Genomic DNA, 27,970 nt, shown 5'->3' with positions numbered 1-27,970 from the left:
CCCTGTTTACATCTCGTGACCTTTGACCAAACTTGAAGTTGGCCTTATCAAATAGACCTAACAATTCCACAAGTCATGTCAATCGGTTACGCCATATTCTTTCGTTCCTGGAGTTTTACGTTCACTTCTACCATGGGTGATACCGTAGACATGTGTTTCCTAAGAAACTTGCCAGGGGAAGCCACAAAATAGGCTTGATCCAGCTTTTTGGGGTAAGATACAATGTCTTTGCAGGGAAGCGTCCAAGGTGAATTTCGTCCAAAGGAGAAGCTCTGGGTGTAAGAAATGAAAGAATGGCGAGCGTGCGCAGTCTGGCCCGCATTGCCATAAATGCTACGATCTTAGATAAGGTAGGTAAATTTAGGTTTTTCAGAGAGCCGCCGCCACTTCTTCGCGATCTGAAGTTCATAAACCAGGTGAGTTGACCTACTTAAGTGGTGGTTATCTTCTTTTGGGACAGTACTCTAACAATTGACATTGGAACCCATGTTGGAACCAATGTTTTCCGCAAATGTGAGACTAACTAGATTTTTTCGATCACAGCTACCGGGTTGGGCCGTTCTTAAGTTACGTTTCTATGCGTGTCAGCAAAAGTGAGATTAACTCGACGTTTTCTCGACTGGACAAAGTGATAATTTTGTCCGTGATTTTGAGGCTAACCGCCACCTAGCTCCCCAACTAACAAGGGCGGTTCTAAATCGCATCTATAATGGGTTACTTCGGACCTGGCCACCTCTAAAGCCCCGTTCCGAAATCCGTCCTTGGGCCTAACTACAATGGAAACTCCTTAAAGTTGATCCATCTGCTATGTTTCTACTTATATCCCAAAGTTTATATTTGATACTTTTGGCGAGACAAACTAAATAAATTCCCAGAAAGTAAGAAAGCCGCGGTATCTCAGTTCCTCGGAATTTTCCGGTGTGGTTTCCACTTTTCAGTGCTGCGTTGGACTTGAGGCCTGGAAATTAAGAGCTGTTGTTCGGGTCGAACGTAAAATACGAGGTCCCGCGTGCATATTCGCGTACACACGAACCCTTGACAGTTGTAATTCATATACAGTCTGTAGACCAGGTCCAGAAAAGGGGCTAAATTTTGGATGTTTGTGTTGTGTCCAGTTCACTGACATTTAATTGGCTGGTATGCTAATCTAAACAACATGTCCGACTTGATAGCATTATTACCCTTATATGATGACAACTATAAACCTGCCTGCTATTGGGAGTATCAAATGACATCATTTATTATAATCGGTATCATTTCCGGGAAAATTAGTTGTTTATTTATTCCAAAAACCAAGTTTTATCATTAAAAAGAATGGTAGTGGATGCCAGAATAAAGAATTGATATCTTTTAATAAAGGTGAGCTATTTATAATTATAATTATATTCTTTCTGAAAACAGAACATATGTATTATGTAGTTTAATTGGATAAGGATTTGCATGTCTAAACCCGAGACAAAGTACTGTAGTAGTGGGTATTCGCACAGAATTTGCAAATACTTAAGAAACTATCCCGATTTCAAGAGAGTCAGAAAAATAAAAGTCAGAGTACGTATGAAATTTAACCGACAAAATATAGAGGAATGATGTATATACCTTCTCTCAAAATTCCAGCTCAAAATATTGGGTCGTTTGGACGTGAACATCAAAACTGCTTATCCCGACACGTAACCCTTTTAAGATTTCGGATCAGTTTTTTCGTTGGGTGATCTGATAATCGATTTCCGTTCCTTGGGAGGTCTTTATTGTGAATGACCCATGTGCTGCACTTGATAACGAAAGGTAAATTTCACCTACACATTATTTTTTATAAAATAAACGTCTGGTTTTATCCAGATACCGCATAATACATCTTGGGACACCGGTCTCCATTTCCAGATAAAGACTGACGGGTTTAAGTTGTTTTAAAACGTATCACAAATATTGAGTTAGTTGCTCGGGCCTAAGGTAGAGTATTTTAAGGGATTTTAACACAAAATTAAGCAGTTTTATTCTCCAAGAAATATCGGGATTAGCCCTTTAACTAGATAAAATTTAAAATGCTCATTTCATTTTAAAATTAAAGTAACATTTCTTAAACTGTCATTTCAAATATGGTGAATTAACTTAATGATGAAGTTGATAGATAACAGCTTATTACATATGGAGACTGTCATATAACCAATATTCTAACCAACCCAATACATAACATATTCTTTTTATTCAAGGAAGAACACAGATACCAGACCAGAGCTGTTTTTTTAATTTGAGAGGGCTCATTTCATCCGGTCCTGATTTTTATACGACTACATGTTCTTGTGGATGTATACTGCTGTCGCCATACTGTCCACTTGTCCGGCCATAATTTGTTTGTGACACTCAACAGGTCACAATTGTTATCCGAAGTTGACAGAACTTGAAATATAGGCATATCTCCCAAAGATCTTGGTTTCTTTCGATATTGGCATGTACCAGACTGGGTCTCGTGTTTAGCTTGTGGATCCTCTAGAGGTCACAATTTTCATCCAGTTATATATTTAAATCCCAAAGATCTGGGTTCCTAATGTTGATACTTCAGACCGTAACTTGCTGGATTATGACCACTGATTGTAAAAAAAAACCTTTGTTAGCTTGTTCTGTCCATCTAATGAAGACGGCATATGCCATACAGTGTGCTATGAGAGAAATTTTGCCCAGGCAGCTGCACCATGGCTTACTCATATCGAATTCCTACTGCCAAGGTATCTTTTACGTGCACGCTATGTATACTCTGGCAGTCGGTTTTGGTACCATCCGAACGACTGGACGGCTGTCCTTGTCAGTCCCCCCATCCGGCACCACTGACAAGGGGAAGCCAGGGCGGAAAATCCCAACAAACTTTCTCGACCACTTAGCAACCGTGGCTCGCAACAATTTAAGATACTGATGATCAATAAAAATGTAGACATTTTAGAATATTTGGGAGCTTTTGTATACAATTCGTTCATATCTTTGTAAAGTTGTGTATCTTTGTATAATAATGTACATGTATATTTATCTTTGCTTACTGCATGCATCTTTCTATTATTTTTATTTGTATATGCACATAACCTTGTAATTTGTTTATGCAATAACGTGTCTTCTATTACATCAAATTTAAAATATAAAAAGCTTAGTATAACTTTATGTAATATTTGAATCAAATGTTATTTTTATTTATTAAATTTTTATTTTAACTTTTTTTTTCTACATTTAATTTGAATGTGAATTAAAAGTCTCATATAGAAACTGATCCAAACCCATCTAAATATAGAGAAGTGTAATATGATACTTAGCATGCCCTAAACACAACATCATCTGTATCAGATAATTAGGCTACAACATATTGTCTTTGACAAGTTGATGACAAGATTCTCTTCAACAGAACTGTATTGTCTGTGGGGGTCGCATTCCTAAATTTGAGGAAAAATGGCTAATTTCCACCTAGTCCAAGCACTGTATAGCACACTGCATGGTGTATGCCCGTCTTCATTAGCCCGGGTGGAGCTAACTCCATTTCATTCATTCAGAAAGTGAGACGAAATCTAAGCTTACTGAATGCGATTAATAAACAAACAAATAGTGCTAGCTATTGGCGAAGGAATTGAATAGGGTGTTCTAGAAAGTTCTTCATAAAGATCAACTATATTACGCCGTTTTAACAAAACATTTTAACATTTTTTTTCGTATTTTTTTGGTCATCATATTTCTGGGAAATTTATCCAGAACCGAATCATAAATCCATAAATCATTTATTTTCATAGCCTGAATTGGGTCAAGTATTTTTAAAATCGAAATAGAAACTAAGAAGGAAGGAGATTTAACATTTTGTCAAGGACGCCTGTCTGTAGTTCTATTTCGGTCGCAAAGTTCCTATTTGTGGCTATGATGACATAAGGGAAATAACCTCTTTTAAAGCTGAATTACTTCCCCTTGTATATCTATAAATAGAAATGAGAGCAAAAGCAAAACATTTTTAACCAATAAAATCGAAAATTTGTGGTCATGTGACTACAACTGTCCAATTACCGTTAAGTGGGGATTCCCCACCCGACTTCCCTTATTGAAAATTTTAAGGAAATGTCGATGCAGTTTTACAATTTACATATAATGTTTGATATTATTTAGGCATTTAAATCAATGTTATATTTGGATAAAGTGGTAAGCAAATAGCAGTCTGGTGTTTCTACTGCCAAGTACAATTTAAAATTTTGTGGTTTTTTTTCAACAGGAAAAAAAATGTTTTATGTCCGTGCACTAGCTTGCTCATGCCTATTTTTTTGTGTTTTGACCTTTCCTCATTTTCAGTTTGACACAACGTTCGAGACCCAGGGCAAAGGCTGTTTAATATGATAAACTATATTTTGACTTTCTAGCAGAAATTAAATTGTAGCATTGCTCAGAGAATCTGACAAATGTTATGTCAGTAGCCAATTCATGAATTTAGAAATGATAACAAATGAATGATGATGACTGATGTACCATTAATTCACTGAGGCCGAGTAGATAACAAACCTTACCTCTCAACCCTCTGTGTTTCGAGATAAGAGATGATGCTATTACCTTCAATGTAGCACATGCGGGAGCGATTCGCACCCGGCATTTGTAAACAAAATTGACAATACTTTTAATCAAAACAACGATTGGTTATTGTTATTTATAATATTTCTGCCACACCCAACTAAAATTAAGCATATAATCCTACCTGAAACGGGTACAAATCCCCTCTTTTTAAATCAAAGCGACAGTAGATTGCTTTTTCCGACATTTTAAATTTACGTCTGTAATACATAAAGGCGGGGCCTCGTGTGCAATAGCCAATCAAAGTACCCATCCGATCAGAGTTGCGCAGTAGTAATATGGCATAATTATGAACGTTCGAATCAATTTTGATTTACTTTATTTACTTTATTGTCAATATTTGCTGATAAATGAATGTTGTTTCAGTAGATTGGACTGCGTATGTGTAATAAGTACTAATAGTATAAAATTAACTTATTTTTAAGATGGTACATACATTAATAAAGAAATTGAGTTTGCCACTTGGAACTAAAGGCATCCAATCGTAGCTAAAAACAAGCACATCAGTATATCTCAGCGTTTTTAGTTACGTTCTCGTAGCTAAGGCCGAGGGGCCCTCACTAAATCTGTGAATATTCAATAAGGCACTGGCTAATACTGGTTTCCCCTGGCCTTATCAGTGGCGCAGGATGGAGGGCCTGGCAAAGAAAAGCATCTGGTTTGTGTATAGATGGGATGAAAATAAAACAAATTCCAGGCTACACATTGGCTAGTTTAGAAACCTCATCCTTCGACCCTGTGTGTCTCGAGATAAACAATGGCATTAGGCAATAGACAAAAATGTTAAATTTTTTCTTCCAAACAATGATTGATTATTGTAATCTATTACATTTCTGCCACATCCAACAACAATTAAGCATATAATCCTACCTGACACGGGTAACAAATCATCTCTTTCAAATCAAAGCGTTCAAAGCACAGCAGACTGGGCTAAATATATGTCGTGTACAACTGCCAATCAAGATACGGGACATAAAACAACAAGTTAAGAGCCTTTGTAATTATGAATGGCCTATCCGATTTTGTTAAAAACACCCGCTTGATTAACTTTATTGACAGAATTTGCAGATCACTACATTGGGCCGGATATGTTTAATTAGTCCTAATAGTAAAGAATTAACTTATTTTTAAGATATTACATGCATTAAAAAAGAAATTATGTTTGCCAAGTGAAACATTATCTCTAATGTTTGTAGTTACGTTCTCGTAGCTACACATTTAAACATACATAAAGCAAGAGCTAAATCTGACTTTTAAGGTCTTTCTTTAGGCCTGAAATGTTATTTACTATTAATTAGACATTTATTAACAAGACAAGCCCATAATTACATGTAAGTCTTGATGCCGTTGGATAGGTCCGATTTTAAGTATGTAGATTAGAACAGTTCAGTCATTTAATAAATTAATCTAAAAATGGTGAAGCGAGGCTAAGCTTCAAACAACCAGTACAGTGGTTACAATCAGTGCACACATCTTGTAAAATCTTCAGAGGCTAATATCTTCGCTCAGAATAAAGTAATTTGAATGAAATTTTCAATATATTCATTTTGCATTATCTATTTTTAGAACTAGTATAGCAAGAATGTTCAGCTCTTTATCTAAATCTTACATAATGTATCTTAAGCATATCTGTTTTTAAACTTCTGGAAGAAGCATGTTCAATATGGCTGACATCATATATCTCCTTATACATGTAGTCCTTTAATCCAGAAATTCTAAGGAGTGGGTTGATGTTGATTCATATTTAAAGGGAGGTCTCCTTTATTTACATTCAACGGTTTCCTTTATATACATTATATTCATATGATGTAGCATTGGCGTTTGGATTTCAGATTTGACCGAAAATAGAATTATCAGAAGATGCCCAGTATTGTCAACTCTTTTGCAAAATTGCTGAATATTCAACAACATTGGGGATTGGTCAATCAATTGGTCAACTTAGTGAATAAGATTTATTGTTTTTGTTAATGGGGGCTAGAATATATCTTATATCTTTCAAACTACAGAAGAAAAAAAAAACAATGCTTTTACACTGATAACGACGCCTTTAAAGTAATTATGGTTCATGTCATGATTCAGTGTTTATTTTTATACCTTCTGGAAATTCCAAAATTATTAGATCCTGTTCAATGTTCAGCATTGTAATTTTAACTGCTTTTTATTTTTTATAGAAATGGATGTAAACAATGATTCAAATGATTCTATTGAGTTGCCTCTGGATACAAGAAATAATGTTGTGATAGAAAATGAATTTCAGCATGGTATTAACGGTTTTGATACACAGATACAAGTAGGAAGGGAAGAGTTTGGTAGGTGAATTATGTAGTTGACTATATTTTGGAGGTTTAATGTACAGTTTTTATTACCACCATAATCTTTTTTTTAATTTTTAATTACCAGTACTTTATTTTACATTAATTCTTAGGAGCCAGATATTGGGAAATAATAATATTAGTATTTTTAGGGGGTTGGGGTAGGACTAGAAATACAAAGTATGTCACCACTCTATTCCCCAACTCCTTGCTTTGAAATTTGTATCTAAAAGCAATTGTTCGCTGAATTAGTAGCTACATGTCACGTTAATCATACATGTATATTATATGATTTATAGTAAACTGTGGTGTTATTGTCTCATTTTATATTATTAAAGTTATGGATCGTCAGTACCATCCTACAGTAACTATAGCAGAACAACCCCAGTCAAGAGGTTTTAGATTTCGATATGAATGTGAGGGACCATCTCATGGTGGACTACAAGGACAGAAAAGTGAGCGGGGAAGAAAAACTTACCCTTCAATTAAGGTAATTAATATTACGAGGATAAATTCTGCCTCCCTGATTATTTTATTAACATGCAAACAAATTAATGAGATCCACCTCAAGCATCCACAAATTATTGTGTTTGAAACAAGTTTAAAACATCCATTCCATTAAAATATTAATGGACACATAAGAAAAGGGCTTTGATATGTTGATTTTAGTTGTACTGGACAGAATTTCTTAAACATACATTATGCAAGGTCTTTCTTTAGGCCTGAAATGTTATCTAAATTATTAATTAACCTATCCAGACCATAATCAACTCTCTATGTCATCGCTAGCCTGCGATATTTACTGGATTAGAATCCGATCTACTGCTCAACGCTCATTGATGATTAAATAAAAAAATGGATAATCAAGATCGATGATCAAGGTTAAGCCTAAAATTCAATCGTTAAATTCTCAGTTCAAAGGGGATCAATTTGACTGAAGCAAATTCCCTTTACATTATCTAGTTTTTAACTATTATAGTGGAAACTGCCAGCTCTTTATCTAATCTCCCATAATGTATCTTTAAGTTGATGTTTTTAGCAGACATTAAAAAAAAGTAAAGAACAACTCACCAAAGTGCTGAATTTTTTTTATTTGCCAAACAAATGATGCAATTATACCTTAACAAAGCTTGGCAGTCAGTTTATTTCCAACTTTTTTGTGACTTTATTCACAGAATATCATACCATTGTCACATTTTATGTAGGCATCAGGTACAAGGGAAAGAGTTTATATGTTACCAAAATGTAAATTATTGTTTGTCATATTTTAATGTATTGTTTCAGATTGATAATTATCGTAACTCCGCACGAATTATAGTTTCCCTAGTAACAGCTGATGAATCTGATCCCCCGAAAAATCATCCCCACAAACTAGTAGGTAAAAACTGTGAGGATGGGATATGTGTTATGCATGTTAAAGATGGCCATGGACCTATACAGTGAGTAATATTTTTAATTGGATTTATAATTATGAAGATATCTATGGACTTTAAACCATAATTCATTATTGAGCAAATCCTTGAGGGCTGTTTCAAAAATAACATACATGTTTTTCCATCACAAGCTTCAAATGTAATGAGAAAGACAACTCCTTGCAATGTTCCTAACCCCTGATGAACAATCTCAAAGAGCTTTAACAATTTTTGTTCAAATTTTAAAACAGTTTATATTTAGGGCCATTACACCATAAAGCAAGCTTGTGGATCCTCGCGGTCACGATTTTTGTCCGATTTTAAAAACTGTTTAAATATAGCACCGTTACACCATAATGCAATTGAGTCTTTATTTCGTGAAAATTGAAACAAAATGGCCGCTCCTTGTACGCAATTGTGTAAAAGTATGTAATACGAAGGTTGTGGACCCTCTAGAGGTCACAATTTTTGTCCAATTTCGATGAAACTTAAAATATATCCCAAAGATCTCAGTCCCTTTCAATATTTCAGACCATAACTTCCTGGATAATGGCCCCTGATTGTACGAAAAATTGCGTGTTTTTTTTGGTTTTTTTAGTTTGTTCTCTATCCCTCTCTTGCACAATGTGGGCATATCTTGCCTGGCAACTGCTAGTTAGAGTTGCATCCCTTCTAGTGACGATGAATTAAGATAAGAAAAATACATAGATATGATATGACCCTTCAAGAGAGAAGTTTTTCAATAAATGACATGACAATTATTGAATATGAATACATGGGCATCAACATATTGTTTTGGGCCATTTACCACCTTTTTGACAACCCGTTCAGACAAATATTCATAGAACATTTGTCTGAATGATATAGACTATGTTCTGTATAACATTCACAAGTTTTAGCGTAAATGGGGAGATAACTCATCAATTTTTTTAGAGAATAATGACCCAATGCATAATCCCTGCAAATTTGAATCAGATTTGTTAGAACTCTGACCAGTGTTGAGACTCTATTAACGTACTGTGTGTAGATAACAGATGGAAATTATTGAGTCTATAAATCAAAAATAGGATATGAAAAAAAAATTAAAAGGGTTTCCAGCAAGCTTCATCAATTCACAGTGGTTGATTACGTTCACAAACATACAGCCCACACAAAGAGACGAGAAGAGAACGTAAGCGGCAATTAAACCACGTATGTTGCTAACAACACAGGGTCATGACATGTGTCTTCTGTTTAATGACTTTAACTAGCAAAAATTTATGATTAATATACAAACTTATTGAACTGGCAGTTGCTCATGCGTTATTAAGTTCACAGCTCAGCCTGGACTAGTGTTCACATGACACCATATTGATTTGTCTGAGTATGCAACGGTTTATTGTTGTACTGTAATTTCAGGTTTCAAAACATGTCAGTACAACATGTCACAAAGAAAAAAGCAGGAGAAGTTTTACTAAAAAGAATCAAGAACAGTATTATTCGAGATAAACAGACAGCTATGAGAGATTTAAAAGCTCCGATGTCTTTGACATGTGAGTATGCAAACACCATGTTACCTGACTGTAAAGATATATTCCGTCATAATAGGACATTTAATCAAATCCCCAAATTTATTATTATCTGAAAATAAAGATGTTTGTTAAACCTGTAATAATGAAATAATAATAGTAAAATGGTATTAGTGTCTTACGTTATGTTGAAAAGGAAAAATGAAGGATGCTTTATGACAGTTCATCTGAAATTCAAATCACCGATGCTCGCCAACTAAAATTGAATTTATGACAAAAATAAAATGTTTAAGTAGCTTAGTTAGGTACACTGATGTATTCAATGAATATCAGCGAAAAAACTTCCAATTCTCATAGGAATATATCTTTAATGAACAAAACGACTTGGATATGGCAAAAGAAATTGACTTGGATATAATTAAGCAGTTTTATGGTTTTGATTAATTTTAACTAGGAACATAACTCATCTTCTTCTTCTTGTTCTTGGTGGCGATGCTCTTCAAAAAAAAGATGTTAAGTCTCTGCGAATTCATATACAATCAACATGAAACTTGGCATCTTTGTTCCTAGGACAAATTGTACATTGATTGGCTGGTTTTGATTTTTGATAAGACATCATAATTCCAAGATGGCTGCAATGATGTCATCCTCAGTTCCTGGTCCATATAGTATGCTCGTTATATACTTCATCTATATAATTAGCAAAACTGTGTTATTTATTCTGCATGTGTTTGGATATATCATTAGTTGCCTTAATATGAGAGCAATGATAATAAAATTTTGAAAAAATAAAATAGCAGGGTACAGCTTCAGATACAATATACATATTTAAAAATTTGGTAAATGAGATAATCACATTAGGGCTTTTCGAAGCAATTCAGTTCTTAGATTCTTTTTAAAACACTGAAACTTGAATAAGTCCTTTTGACTCATCCATGTCCAGTAGGCCTATAAAGTACATAGATTTCATGCATGTTTTTTTTATGATTTGATACATGTAGTTCACAATATTCATGATCAATTTTCTATTTTAGGCGAGGAAGAAGAACATGCTGAAAAAATGGCTAGAGATCAAGCTAAATCTACACAGTTAAATGTTGTTAGATTGTGTTATCAAGTTTATATAGAAGATCATAATAGACAATGTGTTATACCTCTAGAGCCTGTTTATTCTTCTCCTATATATGATAGTAGTAAGTATATTAGGGCTGACATATCGTGATTCACCTTCTCACAATTTGCATATTGAATCGTGAGATGCTAATTTGATGTATTGCGATTCTTTTTTTATGTTTTTTGACGTTTCAGTAAGTAACCTGTCGCTCTTGATAATCCACGTTGCACATTATCCATAGGTACACAAACACTCTTAAATTGTTTTGGTCCTTATTTTGATCCACATCAATATCGACATTTGCAGAACTAGAAATATCAATTATTTATTTATTCTGTTGTTTTCATGATAAATATTGACCAGATTTATGATACAAATCATTTCGTGATACAAATCATATCATAGCACATGAATCACAAAACGTATTGTATTGTGACTGCAGTGGCAATACCCAGCACTAAAGTATATCATGTGTGTGGGGGGGGAGGGGCACACAGTGGACACCAGGCACATGATTGGAGAACCTCGTGAATTTTGGAAGATGGTAACAAATTAGTATGATTTGGGTATAACAATTCAGCTACCTAAATTATAAGGAATATAACCTTGAGTGTTATGTTAACTTTTTAATATTGTCGTAATTTAAGGTCTATTTGGAATATTTGAACAATAGGTAGACTTCTGTTAAAATAATCAAAATTTCATTTTTTTGGTCCGCATGAATCATATTCTAAGATTTGCATATTTGTAGCATTAAGTGAACTATTTTTGTCTGCTTATAGAATCTCCAGGTGCTGCCACATTAAAGATTTGTAGAATGGATAAATATGGAGGATGTTGTACTGGTAATGAGGAAGTCTTTCTACTATGTGAAAAAGTTCAGAAAGGTATTCAGATTTGAAATCATTTCCAAGAAATAAAATTTGTTATATACAAGTGACAAAAATAGTCTTACGGCACACATGAACTGTAAACAAATGGATATTTATGAATTTTCATTATGTTTTTTGTGTAATAAGTATGTTTTAAAAGTCTCAAGTGAGATGTTTATTAATGTACTAATGTTACAGAATGGGGTTGGCTTATAAATATCGCTTATACAACCTAACATACAGGTTAAACTATCACGCACAGTGCATTTCTGTAAAAGCATTGTGTAATGTACGATTTGAAAAGAATGACATCACATCTGTATTTTAAACTTTGTATAATGGACACCATTTTATTTATTATTGATAGACGATATATCAGTAAGATTTGTGGAGTTAGATAATAATGGAGACACTACATGGGAAGAGTTTGGTAATTTTGGTCCCCTTGATGTTCATAGACAGGTAAGAAATCAGATGTTTTTCAATTCCATTTTCATTTTCTTACTTTTCTTTGTAAATCCTTCAGTTAGCACACTAAGATATCCCTCCCCCCCACCCCTCCTGTTAGTCTTTTTGATATATCTTTTTCAATCACTTTTTTTGATACAACCAAATGGAAGCTATAGATTTGAGGCTGGTATTGCTACCTCCTAAATTATAATTGAATTACCTAAAATGTGTTAGTGCTGCTTCATAATAATTTTAACAATAGTGTAAAAAATAATATTATTTCAATCATCTATGTATTTATGAAATATATGTGTATTTTGTATCTTTCAGTTTGCCATTGTATTTCGTACACCACCATATAAAAATCCTAATATAGATAGGGCTGTCAATGTCTTTATAATGTTACAGAGAAAATCAGATGGAGAACAGAGTGACCCAAAATCATTTACATATTATCCACAAAATCTTGGTATGTAATAATTTTTGTTAGAAATTATATATGTCACCCATATGCTCAAGCATTATGTATTCTAAAATGGCAAGAATTTAGTGTCACTGATATAACAGAGGGGAAGTATTAATTCAAAACTATATTCCAACTGAAAAAATGAAATATTGGTCCTATCTTTCTGTATCAATTGTTGCAGTGTGCTGTGAGAGAAATTTTGCCAGGATAGTAGGGATTCCACTTACCCTTCGTCAAATTCCAACCGCCAAAGTTTTTTTTTACATGTACACAGGACCCCATTTTTCATCCCATCCGAAAGTTTATACACTGTTCCTCCTGCCTGAAAAAAGTAGAGGAACTTTCTCTTGCGTGGACGTATGTCTTACTCATGGATGAATCGCTGAAATGAAACTTCCTTTCAAATTGAAGTCTATTTTCATATACATTACATTTTTTGTCTCCTAAAATACAGAATTTATGTCGTCAATTTAATCAACTAATGACTTAAAAGCATTCATAACAGGATAGAAACATAGGATTATATTGATTGTATTTTATTTAGATAAAGATGAAATAAAGAAAAAGAAAAGAAAGAAAATCCCCCTAGACAGTTCCTACCCTCAGTATGGAGGGGGAGTGGATGGTTCTAATGGTGGGGGTAGTAATGGTTATGGTGGTGGTGGTGGGGGACAAACTGAATATGGTTCCAGGACAAACCAGTCTAATTGTAAGTATGTTAATTATAGCCTATTTTTTTATACTGTAGTTGCTTTCTTGATCCTAGCTATTTGAATATCACAGTCGACTGGTCAAAAGTGGTAACTGGTGTTCCAGAAAGAGTAGGCATATCTCATCTTCAATAGGAGTTTAGACAAAGTTTTGAACAAACTTTTATTTAACCTGTAAATATTTTCTTTCTTATATCTTCTGGAAAAAGACTTATTTAAAAACCAAAACTGCTTGGTTGTACTGTTCAAAAGCTTTAATGTCAAATTTTTAACTTTTTGAAATTTTAAACAAAAAATCCTTCACATGATTTAAACATGCATTATGCAAGAACAAAATCTGCTTATTACAAGTCTTTCTTTAGGCCTGAAATGTTATCTAAATTATCAATTAGACATTAATTAACTTATCCAGACCATAATAAACCTCGATGTGGGCTGGATTAGTTTCCTATACGCCGCTAACGGCCATTGATAATTAAATCAATAAAAGTGGATAATCGAGAATAAGCTGTTTATAATAATGATTTTAGTAATGATGACCGAGACTATGCCAAAATTTCACCCGTTTCTTTCTCGGCTCATAGTGGATCAATTTGACTGAAATTTTCAGCAAATTACCTTTACACTATCTAGTTTTTAACTATTATAGCAAGAACTGCCATCTCGTTATCTTATCTCCCATAATGTATCTTTAAGTGGCTATTTATTTATGAAGACCCTGAAGAACAGTAAATCAAAATCTTGTGGTCTCACTATGAATTTTCTTCATTTAGCAGTCTTTAGTTAGTGTATAGAAAATTTATTTAGTACTAGTATGTTATTTGTGTTTTGTATTATAGCTGTAATTACTAATCAATCAGCACTACCTACAACTGTTGTACAAGGTATGTTAAAGTTTTATTATTAGTCCATCGTCCACCTCAGACAACCTGTCGGTCTCAGTCATAAACTGGGTGGTAGGGTAATCTAATGCGAGCACTGTAAGATCGTAAGGTATTTTTATTGAATCACATGGCGTGGTTTCGATCCCAAGCAAGCTTGTACATGACAAGGAGTAGGGTCACTTGCATAAGTCTTATCTGGTTCCTCCCACTACTAAAGACCACTGACTAGAACATGCACAGAAAACAGGCTTTTGTAATAAAATAACAGCATTACATATTAAACAGTTATGATAGATGAACTTTCTTTCTTTTCCAGCTGCAAGGGATTGTTACGATAGTAATCCCAATAGTCCTTACTCTCCATTTTACCACGAATACAGTTCAAACGTAATGTATGGCAACCCAGATCTGGCTACAGACAGTGAACCGGTTTTACCACACGATTCAATTTTCGCCACCAAAGATTTTCCTGAAGAACATCAAGATTTGGACGATGTGGATGGACTGTTTGAAAAAATGAGGGTAACTGACATAAAACCAAAGACAACAGCACAGGTTTCACCACAGGCTTCACCAAGAGGTTCAAGCCCTAAACAAGCCACTACAATAGAGACATCTACAAAACAAGCTGAATCAGAAACAGAGTACAAATCTTCAGAATTTAAAAGCGTTGAAAAAGCAGGTGATACTCTTTTTTGTTCAAAACAATACATCATTGATGGAAATGGCGAGAAAGAATAGCAGTGTTATAGTTTAACAGAATTTCCATTTGCAGCACTTGGCACAGAGCAGATGTGTCCTTGTGATGTTCCCTCTGTACAATAACTCATAGAGCCATAGTATCCAGACTAGACATTTTTGAGCCATATCTTGTAAATAGTTAAAGAGGAATTATGGGAGATTAGATAAAGAATTGACAGTTCTAGCTATAATAGTTAAAAAATAGATATGGTAAATAGAATATGCTGAAAATTTCAGTCAAATTGCTCCACTCTGAACTGAGATATTAGCTTTTGAATTTTAGGCTAGCCTTGATCATCATTACTAAAGTCGGTACGATAGAAAACAAAATCTCATTTATCCATTTTTAAGTTTAATCATCTGTCACAAAGTGTATTCCAATCCGCTAAATATCGCAGGCTAGTGATGACATCGAGAGTTGATTATCGTCTGAATAAGTTAATTAATGTCCAATTAATAATTTAGATGTCGTTGTCATTTCTGGCCTAAAAAAAAGACCTGCAATAGGCAGATTTAGCTCTTGCATAATGTATGTTTAATGGAATTTGTTGATATTGTTTTTCAGTTGAAACTGAATCTATGAGTCTGGATCAAAAAGGTGAAGCTGTAAAGATTATAGAAAGAACAGTAACAGCCATGCAGGATTATGCTGAAACCAGTGATATTAGATATCTATTAATAGTTCAAAGACATCTTGCCTCAATACAAAATACTAATGGTGATCTGTAAGTAAATATCTTCAAACTTAAAGCCCCAATAATCAGACTGAGAGGCAAATATAGATTTTAAGACAGTACACACTGCACAGTAATCGTAGTCTTACCAAAAAGTATATAGTCCAAAATTTATTAAAATCTCTATATATAAAGTTATAAAATATATGATACAGTACATTAGAACAACCACTTACTACTACTAAAAATTTATATATTAAGTTCAAAATACTTTCTATTGATTTCATGCTGCCATGTTTATTTCTTTGTAATCATTTGTCTTGGTTTCAGAGTGTATGGGTATTTATTAAAATTTAAAAATGATAATTAAGCACTTTTATAGAATTATCTGGACAACAGTTATACTTATTATTTTTCTGTGGCAAACAGTTGTTCTACCACAATTCTATTTGATAATATTGATGAGTATTTTGTGTTTGTTTATTATAGCCCAGTTCATCTTGCTGTTATAAATGAACAATTACCAGCTTTACAGAGTTTATTAGGTGTTATGGCTACATTACCAAACTGCCATGTTAAAGTCAATTCATTTAATTATCTTAGACAGGTACGATAAAACAAGTTTACATATTCCATCTTTCTTTTACTGTCATAGTTGATTGTGTACAAGGGCTTTACTGTAATGTGTATTTTAGTGGGGGAGTCACTGTGGCTCAGTGAGTAAGGCACTGTCTCGCTAACCAGGCAGTTCCGGGGTTCAGTACCAGTGTTGGAGCAAAAGTTCTTTAGGATAATCTGGCATGGTACCCACTTGTCAGAGATGCAAGGTGGAGTGCCTGACAAGGACATAGCCTAGTTGTTCAGATGGAACAAAAATCTGTCATCCTTTGAACAATTTTGCATGAACTTAAAAGATCCCTTGACAGTTGGGATTAAATTGCTGTGCAGGCTTAATTTTCCTCATAGTACACTGTATGGCATATGTTCCTCTTCATTAGCCCAGTCAGTGCAGAAAAGTAGGATGTTAAACCCTATTTATTTTATTTATCACACAACCCTTTCCATCTTTTTAATTGACTAATAAAATTCATTTAAATTTGGAATTAAATTGCTGTCCAATAGAATATAAAAGTTATCATTCAAGCCTTATCTACTGTAGAATGTGTTATTGGGTGATATGTGTATATATCAAATATTTTTTTTTGGTTCTAGACACCTCTACATCTAGCAGTTTTAACTAAACAACCAGAAGCCATAGAATTATTATTACAGCATGGTGCTGATCCAGCTATTATGGATCGGGCTGGTAATACACCGGCTAATCTAGCTGTACAGTATAACTCTATTCCATGTCTAAAATCATTGTTAAAATATGTTAGACCTGGCGTAACACCTACATGTCCTTTTCCTGAACTCAACTACATGAATTACGAAGGTAATATTCATTATAATAGTTTATAAGAAGTTATTGTGGTTTAAACAATATTTTATTTCGAGTACGACATGATCATACTGATATTTATTGAATTTGAAAACTAGTAAAAGTTTATCACTGTAACCTGGGTATCATTTAATCTTGTGTATCTAGCACTAATTTCTTTCACATTTGTTTAACATCAAATCTTTGTTTAAAAATTTGTAAAAATCATTTAAAATCACCCAAAATCATTCATTTCACACATAAGAATAGAAAATGACTGTTTAGTCTAAAATGAAGGGGGGGGGGATGGCCGAATGGTTAACACGTGCGAGCTGTATCATAAGGTCTGTCATTGAGTCAACTGGCGTGGTTTTGACTCCCCAGTTGTACGTGACAAGGAGTAGGGTCATCTATCCAACCTCGTGGGTTTTCTCCAGGTCCTTCGGTTTCCTCCCACTGCTAAAGACCCCTACGCGCAATCAAAAGATTGAAATAAGATAAAAACGTGTTAGTCTCAAAATGACCTAGTTTGTGTTGAAGAAATAAAACTGTTTTATATCACTGTTTTGGATCAAAATAAGGACCAAAACAATTTAAGAGTGTTTGTGTGCCTATGGACAATGTGTGACATGCATAATTTAGAGTGAAGCGACAAAAAATCATAAAAAAATAATCGCGATACATTTATTCAACATCACGCGATTCACTACACGAATCGTGAGATGGCGAAACGCGACTCAACGATATATCGTGTCCGCGCTAGTTTGAATCAAACTTTTTTCAAAATTTCCCAATCGAACTATGTTTGGTAATTGTAGAAGTGATAGAAACTAAATTTTGATGGAACATTTTATGTCTAATCTTTAATAATTTATTTTACCAGGTTTTTGCCCATCTCATATCGCAGCACAGAATAGTAGTGTAGAGATGTTAAGATTGTTGTTTTTTGGTCGTGCTAGTTTAAGTTTACCAGATGGTAAAAGTGGTAGAACACCATTACATCATGCTGTAGAAAGCGATGATATATCTGTAGCTAGCTTTCTAGTCATGGAGGTAAATAAATGTATAGATTTGTATGGGAATGCTTCTATCCTTTTGTCTTTACAGAATCGTTTGTCAAAGCCAGAGTTAGTTTAGCTAATTGTAAGGATGAAACCAATTATAAGTCATAGTCATTATTATTATTATTGTTCGATTTATATAGCGCTTCATTACACATGAGTGTTTCTAAGCGCATTCACAACAAAACAGTTCAAAAACATTTTTGAAATAAGTAGGTTTTTAAGTTAGTCTTAAAGCTCTGGATGGAAGAGGACTCTCTAAGAGTTTTTGGAAGATCATTCCACATTTTTGCTGCTTTGACGGAGAAAGCATATTCACCAGAACGCTTATTATATTTGGGGATCCTCAATATGCTACGATCACTTGAAGAACGAAGGTTGGATCGCTGGGGAGTATAGAAATCAAAGAGTTCTTTTAAATAACTAGGTGCGGTGTCAGAATAAATTGATTTAAACACATTCACAAGAGCTTTAAATTGAACCCTCGCTCGAACTGGAAGCCAATGGAGTTTCTGTAACTTAGCTGATATATGATCAAATTTTCGTGTTTTAGTTATAAGACGTGCAGCATTGTTTTGCGCTATTTGTAGTCTGTTTAAAGCTGTTTCTGGTGCTCCTAATAGAAGAGAATTTGCATAATCCATGTGCGATGTTACTAAAGCTCTAACAACACTCTGGCAAGCATCAGTATTAAGATTAGAGCGTATTCTCGAAATAGCTCTCATTTGATGATGCATTTTTCGTATGATACTATTGATTTGGGGAACTGGGGACATAAATTCATCAGTAACATAGCCGAGATTTTTAGCCTGCTTCTTGGGAGATATAGAGCAATCACCGATCTGAATGGAATCCGCTTTAAACAATTTACTGGATTGTGATTTTGATGATATGATAAGAAATTCAGATTTGTCATCGTTAAGTTTTAGCTTATTTCTGGTCATCCATCCTCGAATGTCATTAAGACAAGACTCAAGTCTACTGATAGAATCCTTGGAAGCAAGATAGTTGTTGTGTTGTCATGAATTATTTATTTGAAAAGTTATTGCCCTTGTCATCAAAACCTTGTAATAACTACATTTCATATTTTGGAAAGATTTCTTTTCAAACTTCCAGGAGTTGTTTAAATGGACATCAGGATATAGCTCCATGATATTGAGAGTCCTGTTTCTAATTTGCATTGAATAGCAATGGCAATATATTATTACATGGCCACTTCCATGATGTTTTTAATTCCTTCTCTCACCAAGTTTTGAAGAACTGTATTTTGTTTTCTTCTTTTTTTCTAGTTTTAAAAAAAAACAAACAATATATTAATGTGAATATTTTAGGCTGAAGCTGACGTAAATGCTCAATGTTTTGATGGTAATACACCTTTACATATGGCATGTGGTCGTAATCTTGTTGGTATGACAGCCTTATTAATATCTGCTGGAGCTGACGCTAGTATAGAGAATGAAGAAGCCTTTGATGAAGGTTATGGATCAGAGAACGGTGATAGGACGGACAATGGTAGTCATAGAGACGGTGATAAACGCGGTATGAGACCAGCTGATTATGTGAAAGATAATGAAAAGGTAATGTTTACAAATAAATACATGTAGCCTACATTAAACAAGAAACCAATGCATAGTCAAATTAAAGTGATTGGAAGGACATCTATGTATTGAATGCTTCCGAATGGGCATCAAGATTACTGCAGATGAAAATTAATGTGACCGGAAGGGTATCAATCTAATTGAAATGAATGCAACCGGAAGGGAATCAATGTAACCGTGTATTAACTAGAATTATGTGATCCATAACTGCATATTGAAATTAATGCAACTGGAAGGACATCAATTGTAACTGTGGATTGAACTTTTAAAATGCTCAAGAAGTCATCGCATCATCAATTCACATTAGCTTTTTGCATGCATTAAGTTCTTGGGTTATATTTATATACTCTTCAAGTAAACCTAATTGTTTCACTACATTAATGACATGTTATATTTTCCATTCCACTCATAATTACTCCCATTTGAAATCATAGTTCTAAACAAAGCAGTGACATGGCATTTTTAATAATTGTATATCATTTGGAGGATTGGGTGACCAACTGCACTTTAGATCATAAGGTCTGTCATTGAGTCAAGAATTGTGGTATAGATCTCGGACTTGTAATTTAAATTTGAACATTACAGATATTAAAAGTATTATATGGTGATAAATACACAGGGGAGACAATTGACGATGATGATGATTTAGAACATGATGGAGTTGGTGAAAGTACATCAGCAGCATCTACTTTTAAATCAACTGGTTTAGAAAGTGGTCTTGGTAGTTATGTTTCAATACCCGCTAAAGGTATGGTATTCCTGTATTTTTATATAATATTTATTAGATTAATCTTTTATTAACAGTAAATAATCACAAATAAATTAAATTTTCAGGGGATTTCTTTGTTCATTTTTCCAAATAAAAATTTTGTACATACTTTCTAGTGAATTTGAACATTTAAATCAAGTGAAATTGGTTCATTTATACACCCTCCATTAATTTGAGAGTATATTGAGATAGATTAATATTTCATAAATTTATGAATAGCTGTGTTTTTATTTTTCATGTGTCTTATTTAGTCAGAGAGAGAGAGAGAGAAATGGGGTTTAACGTCCACTCGACACAAACTAGGTCATTTCGGGACTAACATATGGTTCAATTTTATTTCCATAATTCACTCGCGCGTAGGGGTCTTTAGCGGTGGGAGGAAAATGGAGGACCCGGAGAAAACCCATGAGGTTGGACAGGCGACCCTACTCCTTGTCACGTACAACCGAGGATTCGAAACCACGCCAGCTGACTCAATGACAGGCTTAATGATACAGCGCGCGTGTGCTAACCATTCGGCCATCCAACCCCCCTTATTTAGTCAGAAAAACCTCATCATAAAACAATTTTGGCATTATAGTCCTATAATACTCAAAACATGTGCCAGACCAGGGTAAATAAAAATTCTACTCGCAACCATAGAAAATAATTAGTTACTGTCTAGTCTCAAGGTTGGTTGTTCAGTCAAGTTGTATGGTTTCCATCCCAAGCCTGTACATGAAAAGGAGTAGAGAGTGACTCTCCAACCTTGTGGGTTTTATCCGAGTCTGCCTGTTTCCCCCAACTGCTAAGGCTCCCTTAATGCAAACTATTATTGTCCTCCGCCTTTCAAAGAAAGCAGGGGACTATTAAAATAGGTCTGTCTGTCTGCAGTAACTTTCCTTCTAATTGAGCTAGAATGTTCAAAATTGGTGTAGGTGTTTATTAGGTGAATGTCTTCCTGGAGTTTGAAGATGAGCATGTTCTGGTTAGGGTAATCAGAGATAAGCAATTTGATTGGTTGATGCTTTGGGACATGATAACTTTAGTTCTAATTAAGTGAGAGTGATGAAACTTGTATATTTTCATTACATGAATACCTTGATTAAGTTTGATATTGAGCATTTTCTGCTTAGGGTAAATAGAGCAATAAGCAATTTGATTGGTTGAGACTTTGGAGCTCCACAACTTTGATTCTGAGTGATAGTGGCGAAACTTTATGTATACTTTCATTTCATCAATACCATAACAAAGTTCAGTGCTGAGCATTTTCTGCTTAGGCAAAGTAGGGGCTTCAATCTGATTGGTTTAGACTTTGGAACAAGTATAAATTCATTATATTAATATTTTGACTAGTTCAATAATGAGAATTTTCTGCTTACCCTAAGTAGCATTAAGCCATTGGATTGGTCAAGACTTTGGAACATAACAACTCTGCTTTTAATTGAGGTATAAATGTTCATTAGGTGAATGTCTTGTCTGAGTTCAATGATTAATATTGCCCGCTAAAGCTAAGCAGAGCTAAGCAATTTCATTGGTCAATGCTTTGGGACAAGATAACTTTGATTCTAAATGATGGAGAGTGAGTATTGTTTCACTATCTGGTACTTCAAATCCTGACTGAGTTTGATCATGAACATTTTATGCTTAGACTAAGCATAGATATTCAGTTTGATTGCTCAATACTTTGAAAAAGATAAATGTACAATTAATTAATATGTGTCATCTATTTATTTTGGGATTTCGGCCCGGGACACCAGCCTCACTGTTGGCTTGTTAAAATCCGTTAATCAAAATTTTTATTAACTTTCTACATTTTATTCCTTTCAGGTGATATCGATAAATTAGATTTTAGAGTAAGATTACAGTTATCTCAGTTATTAGACCCTGTTAATCCAGGTCAAGATATCTTCTCGTTAGTAGAGATACTGGGTTTCCCTCATCTTAATAATGCTTTAGAAGGTATCAAAAATACAGATACCAGTCCAACCAGCTTTCTTCTTGATTATTATGAGGTAAATTTAGACCATTCAAATTTATACTACAGTGGACTCTGTCACTTCCGACACCTGAATACTGCAGCATTCTGTGAAATCCGTCATCATTTTCATGTTCTGATTTATTTCCTGATTACTTTAACCAAAAATGTTTTGAGTAATCCGGATTCTGAATATTCCAAATTACGACATCAATCACACGATTATGTCACACGATTTGCATTCAATTAACATTGGATAATCTAGCCTTCAATCAGTGGGTGTTAACCAACAAACAATCGCCAATTAATTATCTGTGAGCAGATAATGTTGATTACCTTGATAATTTTATAATCTCTTGGTATAAGTATTCAATTTGCCATACTACATTTTAAAGCAAATAGATGAATTCAATGAGTGATTAAAGGGCGTGGACAAACACAACCTGTCAGTCAATTGGTCGGCCAATTGTAAGGCTTGGATGACAAGTGCTATTTGGTCAACTTTAGATGATTATATATATACAAAGTAAATTAATTGTTATGGAATTGTTTGATATAATTTAATAAAATTTTGAATGTACAGTAAGCATTATCATATTTTAAGTTCTGTGTATTCAAGGGTGCATTATGATAAAACTCACGATATTTGAAGGTACAATAATACTTCCAGTATAATTGAGGCAATTGAGTATTCCGACATACTGTCTAATCCGGCATATTGTATCGACCCCGTATGATGTCGGAATTGACAGTCCACTGTATATCTTTATTTATAATTCTGATTTTCTACGGTACATAAGGTCTAACATATTTTAAGAAGAGGTGTTGTTTATGCTCATAAAATTAGGAATATTTCTTCTTATAACTACATGAAATTTGAAATGTGAAAATAAGTTCTGGTTTTAAAGAGATTATTTTAACTCATATATTAGATTTTGACATGTAGGACGTGGAGCATAGTTTGGAGAAAAAACACATTTCTGGTTCAGGACAAAATCTCCTCTCCAACATGGCAGATCCTGTCTGGGAAAATAGAAGTTTAATAACCTGATCTATTTATTTAGAAAAACACATTTGTAAAGTGATCTATTTATTTAGAAAAACATATTTGCAAATTGTGTAGGTTTGATAGTCTGCCATTCAGATGTGATGTATAATAAAAAGTCGGGTTCCTATTGTGCATTTTCTTCTTTTTTTTTCAGACGTCAGAAGGAACAATACAGAAGCTAAGAGATGGTTTACAAAAGCTGGGTAGAAGGGATGCGATTATTATTATTGATAGTTCTATTCATAAATAGTACATTACTCTCCATATTTAGTACACTCAAATTCTATGTTTCATGAACTGTGTTAAATTTCAAGTTTTATCATTGAAGTTCATGCGGTTTAGTAGAATTTCACAAATCAAGTCTATCCTACAGCCTACTTGTGATTGTCAAAATTTAAATGTTCTGTGTGTTGTTTTGGAGATAATCTGTCTTTGAAAATTTAATTTAAATAGTTATAAATCATTAATACTTCCTAATTAATTAATTTGACACAATTGTTGTGCGTGCAAGTGATGGCAAGATGACTGATCTGTAATAGAGAATTAGCCTGACACATGGGAAACATATTAATCGAATAGGAGACCATGTAAACATTTAATTTCATAAGACAGAATCTTAAGCATTGTCTGGGCAAAACTGTCCCCCAAAGAAATAAAAAAATAACCAAGTTATATTGACAAGACATTATAAGCTTCATTCCTTTCCCTTTAAAGTGTAGTCACATATCATTTATGTTTGCAGTAATTTAATATGAAAACATAAACGATATAGTCTAAACATGCTACAATGATCTGGTTATTATTTGCCACCGTCATTTATAGAAACACTCTTTAATTCAATTGAACAATCATGTGCTGTCTTCATGTGTAAATATTCCACAACCTGAACAAATTATATATTAAGGGATCAGAAACAAACTGTGCTTACCCATAATTTTGGATTTTTTTTATTTTGATAAAATATGGTATGAATGTATATTGATTCCTGTCCAGTTTATCATTTCATATAAAATTACTTTGCTCGAAATGGGCCAGCAGTGGCAATTGGACAAAATTAGATGTTTCCTAGTCCGACATTGTGGATGCTCTGGAGGCTAAATTAATCATCCAACTGACTTACGATTTATACCACAGCTTTGTTATGGTGTAACTGGTCAGGGGTAACTTGAGGAGGGGGGGGACATGTTTTTTTTATTTTACTTCTACCATAAAATTTTGTTTAGTCATAATTTGCTTTGTTATGGTGTTTTTATAAATATTTGATCATCTTTTTGATTTAATCAAGAAATAACAATTTGAAAAAAATACATAATGGGCGATTAAGGCCATTGATTTATCTTCAAAATTAATCTGCCAGATCCCTTTTCTCAGAAAACCGTTCATGTGGGTTAGATCAGTCTGTTTCCTTGTCCTTCCAATATATATGATTAATTTGATGTATATGTATAATATTGTTCAGTGTAGAGTCTACATTGTAGACTATTGTAGAGTGTTAACTCTTACAATGACAGAGCAGATCTTCTGTTCCAAAATTTTGTAAATTGGTTTCTTTTTAAGAGTTTAAACTCTCTAAATATTAAGTGCATTTATATGTATAAAAAGAGAATATTTGTTTCTTATTGATATTCATAAAAAGATAATATAGTTGTGAAATGTGAATGAGTTCTGACAATATTTTATTTCAAATCTTAAAACACCTCTATTACAAATAACACATCACTTTGTAGCAGGTGAATAGTGTAGTAGCCTATAAACTGTATGCTAATGAATGGATATCTTTGATCAACACAAACAATACTTGCAGTGGACAGGAGGTCTTTATTATTTATTTAGTGCAAGTAAATTAATCATTTCGATCTGTAATTTTATTTATCATTTTATCACTTAAAAATAATTGTTGGTGGAATAAAGGTCCACCAGATTCCAGGCAACCTGCCTTAACCGATTTATAAAACAAAAATGTTATATTGTGGTAGTTAAACTACATTGAAGTTTATTAAACTATCTTGGATAAATATGAATATGTATGATTTCAGACCTTATTTTCTTTCATTAGTTAATAAAATTTTATAGATTGTTCAAAAGAAAAATTCATAACTAAAAGGATATTTTGCATCAATATCATTGGAAGTGTCTGAAATGTAGGTATATTTTACATTAAAAAAAAATTCATTGATGTCTTTTATTGTTGATTTTCTATATATTATATTTTGTTATATTTTGCCATATTATTTTTTTCCGTGTATTATGATGTATTTATCATCTTTAGTATGTAAATGTAATAAAGGTTTAAGCTAACAGTCATGTAATTTATATTCTAATGAAAAGAGCAGCCTTGTGTAAATTTAATATTGTTTCCCCACATGTTTTTAGAGCTTATCAACCAATTTATTGATAACAAATAGTCACTATGTGTGCATATAAAGTAATCTACTAGAAATCATCTTAGGCAAAATAGAAATACCTATGTCAGTGTTTCCCAACCTCTGGGTCGCGAGGACTTTTCGTGGGGTCGCAGACTAGTCTGAGAACTTTAAAAAAAATGCTATCTTTTCATCTTGATCTCGCTTTAACTCCGTACATCTTATCAAGGCCTTCACGTAACACTCTACAATCTACATTTTCGTCACTAATTTCGATTGGTCTAGGACCCAGCTCTAGACCTCTCAGATTCCTTGATAAAAAATATCATCGCGAATACCAAGTCTCGCGCTTTCCAACTGAAATATCTACCTGTGATAATCGAGTTGCAAAGTTCAAGGTTCGTTTAGGAACCGGCTTGAAATAGAAAGGGACATGATTGTCGCGCTGAGTGGCGTTGAGCCACGCATTGAAAACCTGGTCGCTGAAAAACAGGCGCAACCATCCCACTGATTAAAAAAATTAATAATTTGTTATCCGACTTTTAATAAGTAAACTAAACAATAATAAAAGTGAATGATAATGATGTTTCATAGTAAAATGTGACTTTTCGAGGGGTTGCGATCTGATCCTGGGTCTGGAATGGGGTCGCCACCCAAAAAAGGTTGGGAACCTATGAGTGTGGTTAGAAAACTATATTAAGCGATATATTATTCATTAATTAATTTTTATGACACTACTTGTTCCTTTATATATAACAGTTTTGTTGCTTTACATAATATAGAACAAGTCATTTTCTTTTAACATATGTGGTGTTAATAATTTTAAATTGAAATATTGTAATGTCCATTGTGTTTTTCATGCTATATTAACATGATAAAGCTGAAGATATAATTTAACATAGTTCTGTTTATTATTTAGTGTTATGTATGATATTGTTTTAGAATATGGACATCAGTTACAGGTTATTGTCCTGCTCGCCGAATTTGCAAAAAAATAAAGAAGCCTTGTATTGTAAATATGTTTTAATTTCCTGTGCCGGGTGAAAAGATATATGCCAGTTCTGCAAAGTTCAAGGGACCATTTGGTTTCCCTTTTCCCCCCTTTTGCATAGAGATCTTTGTTGACTTTTTGGTTTAGAATTGAAGAAAAAAGGTTTGAATATACATTTTCTACCAGTTTTTGTTGAATATTCATGATTTTGAGGCAGGAGACGAGATTTAAGAGGTTGGTTGGGTTGAAATGTACGGCGGACAGTTGCATGTTTACATGTATGCTACTTCCAGTTTGTGTATCTCAAGTATCTCATACCTGCATTTGAGCAAGAGGTTGCCACATGTTTCTCCATCTGTGGTAGAAAGCGTTCAACTCCACGAAAATTTGGGGAGATGTTATCGGTCTAAGAGACGAGAATTAAGATTAAAGTTAATAGGGAAATAATTGGTGATATGTGACCATTTGCTATCGCTATTAGTATATGATGTCTTACCGACCCAGTTCAAATCTAATACCATGTCATGTTTATTAGAATCACAAGTTGAATAGGGCATTTGTACTCGGGGGAAGTGTCCAATTTAATCAGACGCAGCCCTCGTAACGGGATGTTAGCCAGTGACCGTCAGAATTTTCACGCCCAGTAATCGGCTGGACTATAATTCAGTATCAAAAATTTCACATCGCCAAAGGATCAATTTGGAAACACGATGTGAACTACCACGTAATTTCCTATAACTAGATAGTTATTTAGCTACGATACACTGCCTGGTGCTCTGCTAACTTTGGTATTGTAGGCATAAATTGGCACCTTTATACCACCTATATTTGAGCAAGAACGCGCTGGTGTTTTCTCGGTAAATTGGCGATGAGCTAGTCACCCAGTACCCCCAAAACACAGTAATAATATCGTATTATAAAATATATCCTGGTGATATCAGATGTCAAATATTAATGGACTTTTTTCCGTTGATGTCATATAATTAAATCACAGATTAAAAGCGACTTTACTAGGCGGCACGGTACACAACAAACACCTTCC

At 33.8% G+C, this 27,970-nt stretch overlaps 1 protein-coding gene across 1 annotated transcript; it reads left to right on the top strand.

Moving 5' to 3' along the window:
* Window positions 1-4,041: 4,041 nt before the first annotated feature.
* Window positions 4,042-26,954, top strand: LOC126810209 (nuclear factor NF-kappa-B p105 subunit). Its single transcript, XM_050535172.2, has 20 exons — window positions 4,042-4,158; window positions 6,750-6,887; window positions 7,229-7,380; window positions 8,175-8,329; window positions 9,701-9,834; window positions 10,845-11,003; window positions 11,707-11,811; window positions 12,164-12,258; window positions 12,577-12,715; window positions 13,257-13,421; window positions 14,262-14,306; window positions 14,623-14,988; window positions 15,613-15,772; window positions 16,211-16,328; window positions 16,934-17,156; window positions 18,025-18,194; window positions 19,534-19,779; window positions 20,386-20,548; window positions 22,379-22,563; window positions 23,729-26,954. Exons 2-20 carry the CDS (start codon window positions 6,752-6,754, stop codon window positions 23,822-23,824), a joined length of 3,012 nt encoding a protein of 1,003 aa, XP_050391129.1. The 5' UTR covers window positions 4,042-4,158; window positions 6,750-6,751; the 3' UTR covers window positions 23,825-26,954.
* Window positions 26,955-27,970: the final 1,016 nt, after the last annotated feature.

The sequence above is a fragment of the Patella vulgata genome, chromosome 2, assembly GCF_932274485.2.
Source record: "Patella vulgata chromosome 2, xgPatVulg1.2, whole genome shotgun sequence".
Taxonomy (NCBI): Eukaryota; Metazoa; Mollusca; class Gastropoda; family Patellidae; genus Patella; species Patella vulgata.
This window is presented reverse-complemented; position numbering and strand designations above follow the sequence as displayed.

What these genes read in the sequence shown, in the direction of transcription:
- LOC126810209 (XM_050535172.2), top strand. Translation starts at nt 6,752, where the DNA reads ATGGATGTAAACAATGATTCAAATGATTCTATTGAGTTGCCTCTGGAT. An exon ending in AAACTTACCCTTCAATTAAG is followed by an intron (nt 7,381 to 8,174) that starts GTAATTAATATT and finishes GTATTGTTTCAG; the next exon opens with ATTGATAATTATCGTAACTC. An exon ending in CCCTTGATGTTCATAGACAG is followed by an intron (nt 12,259 to 12,576) that starts GTAAGAAATCAG and finishes TGTATCTTTCAG; the next exon opens with TTTGCCATTGTATTTCGTAC.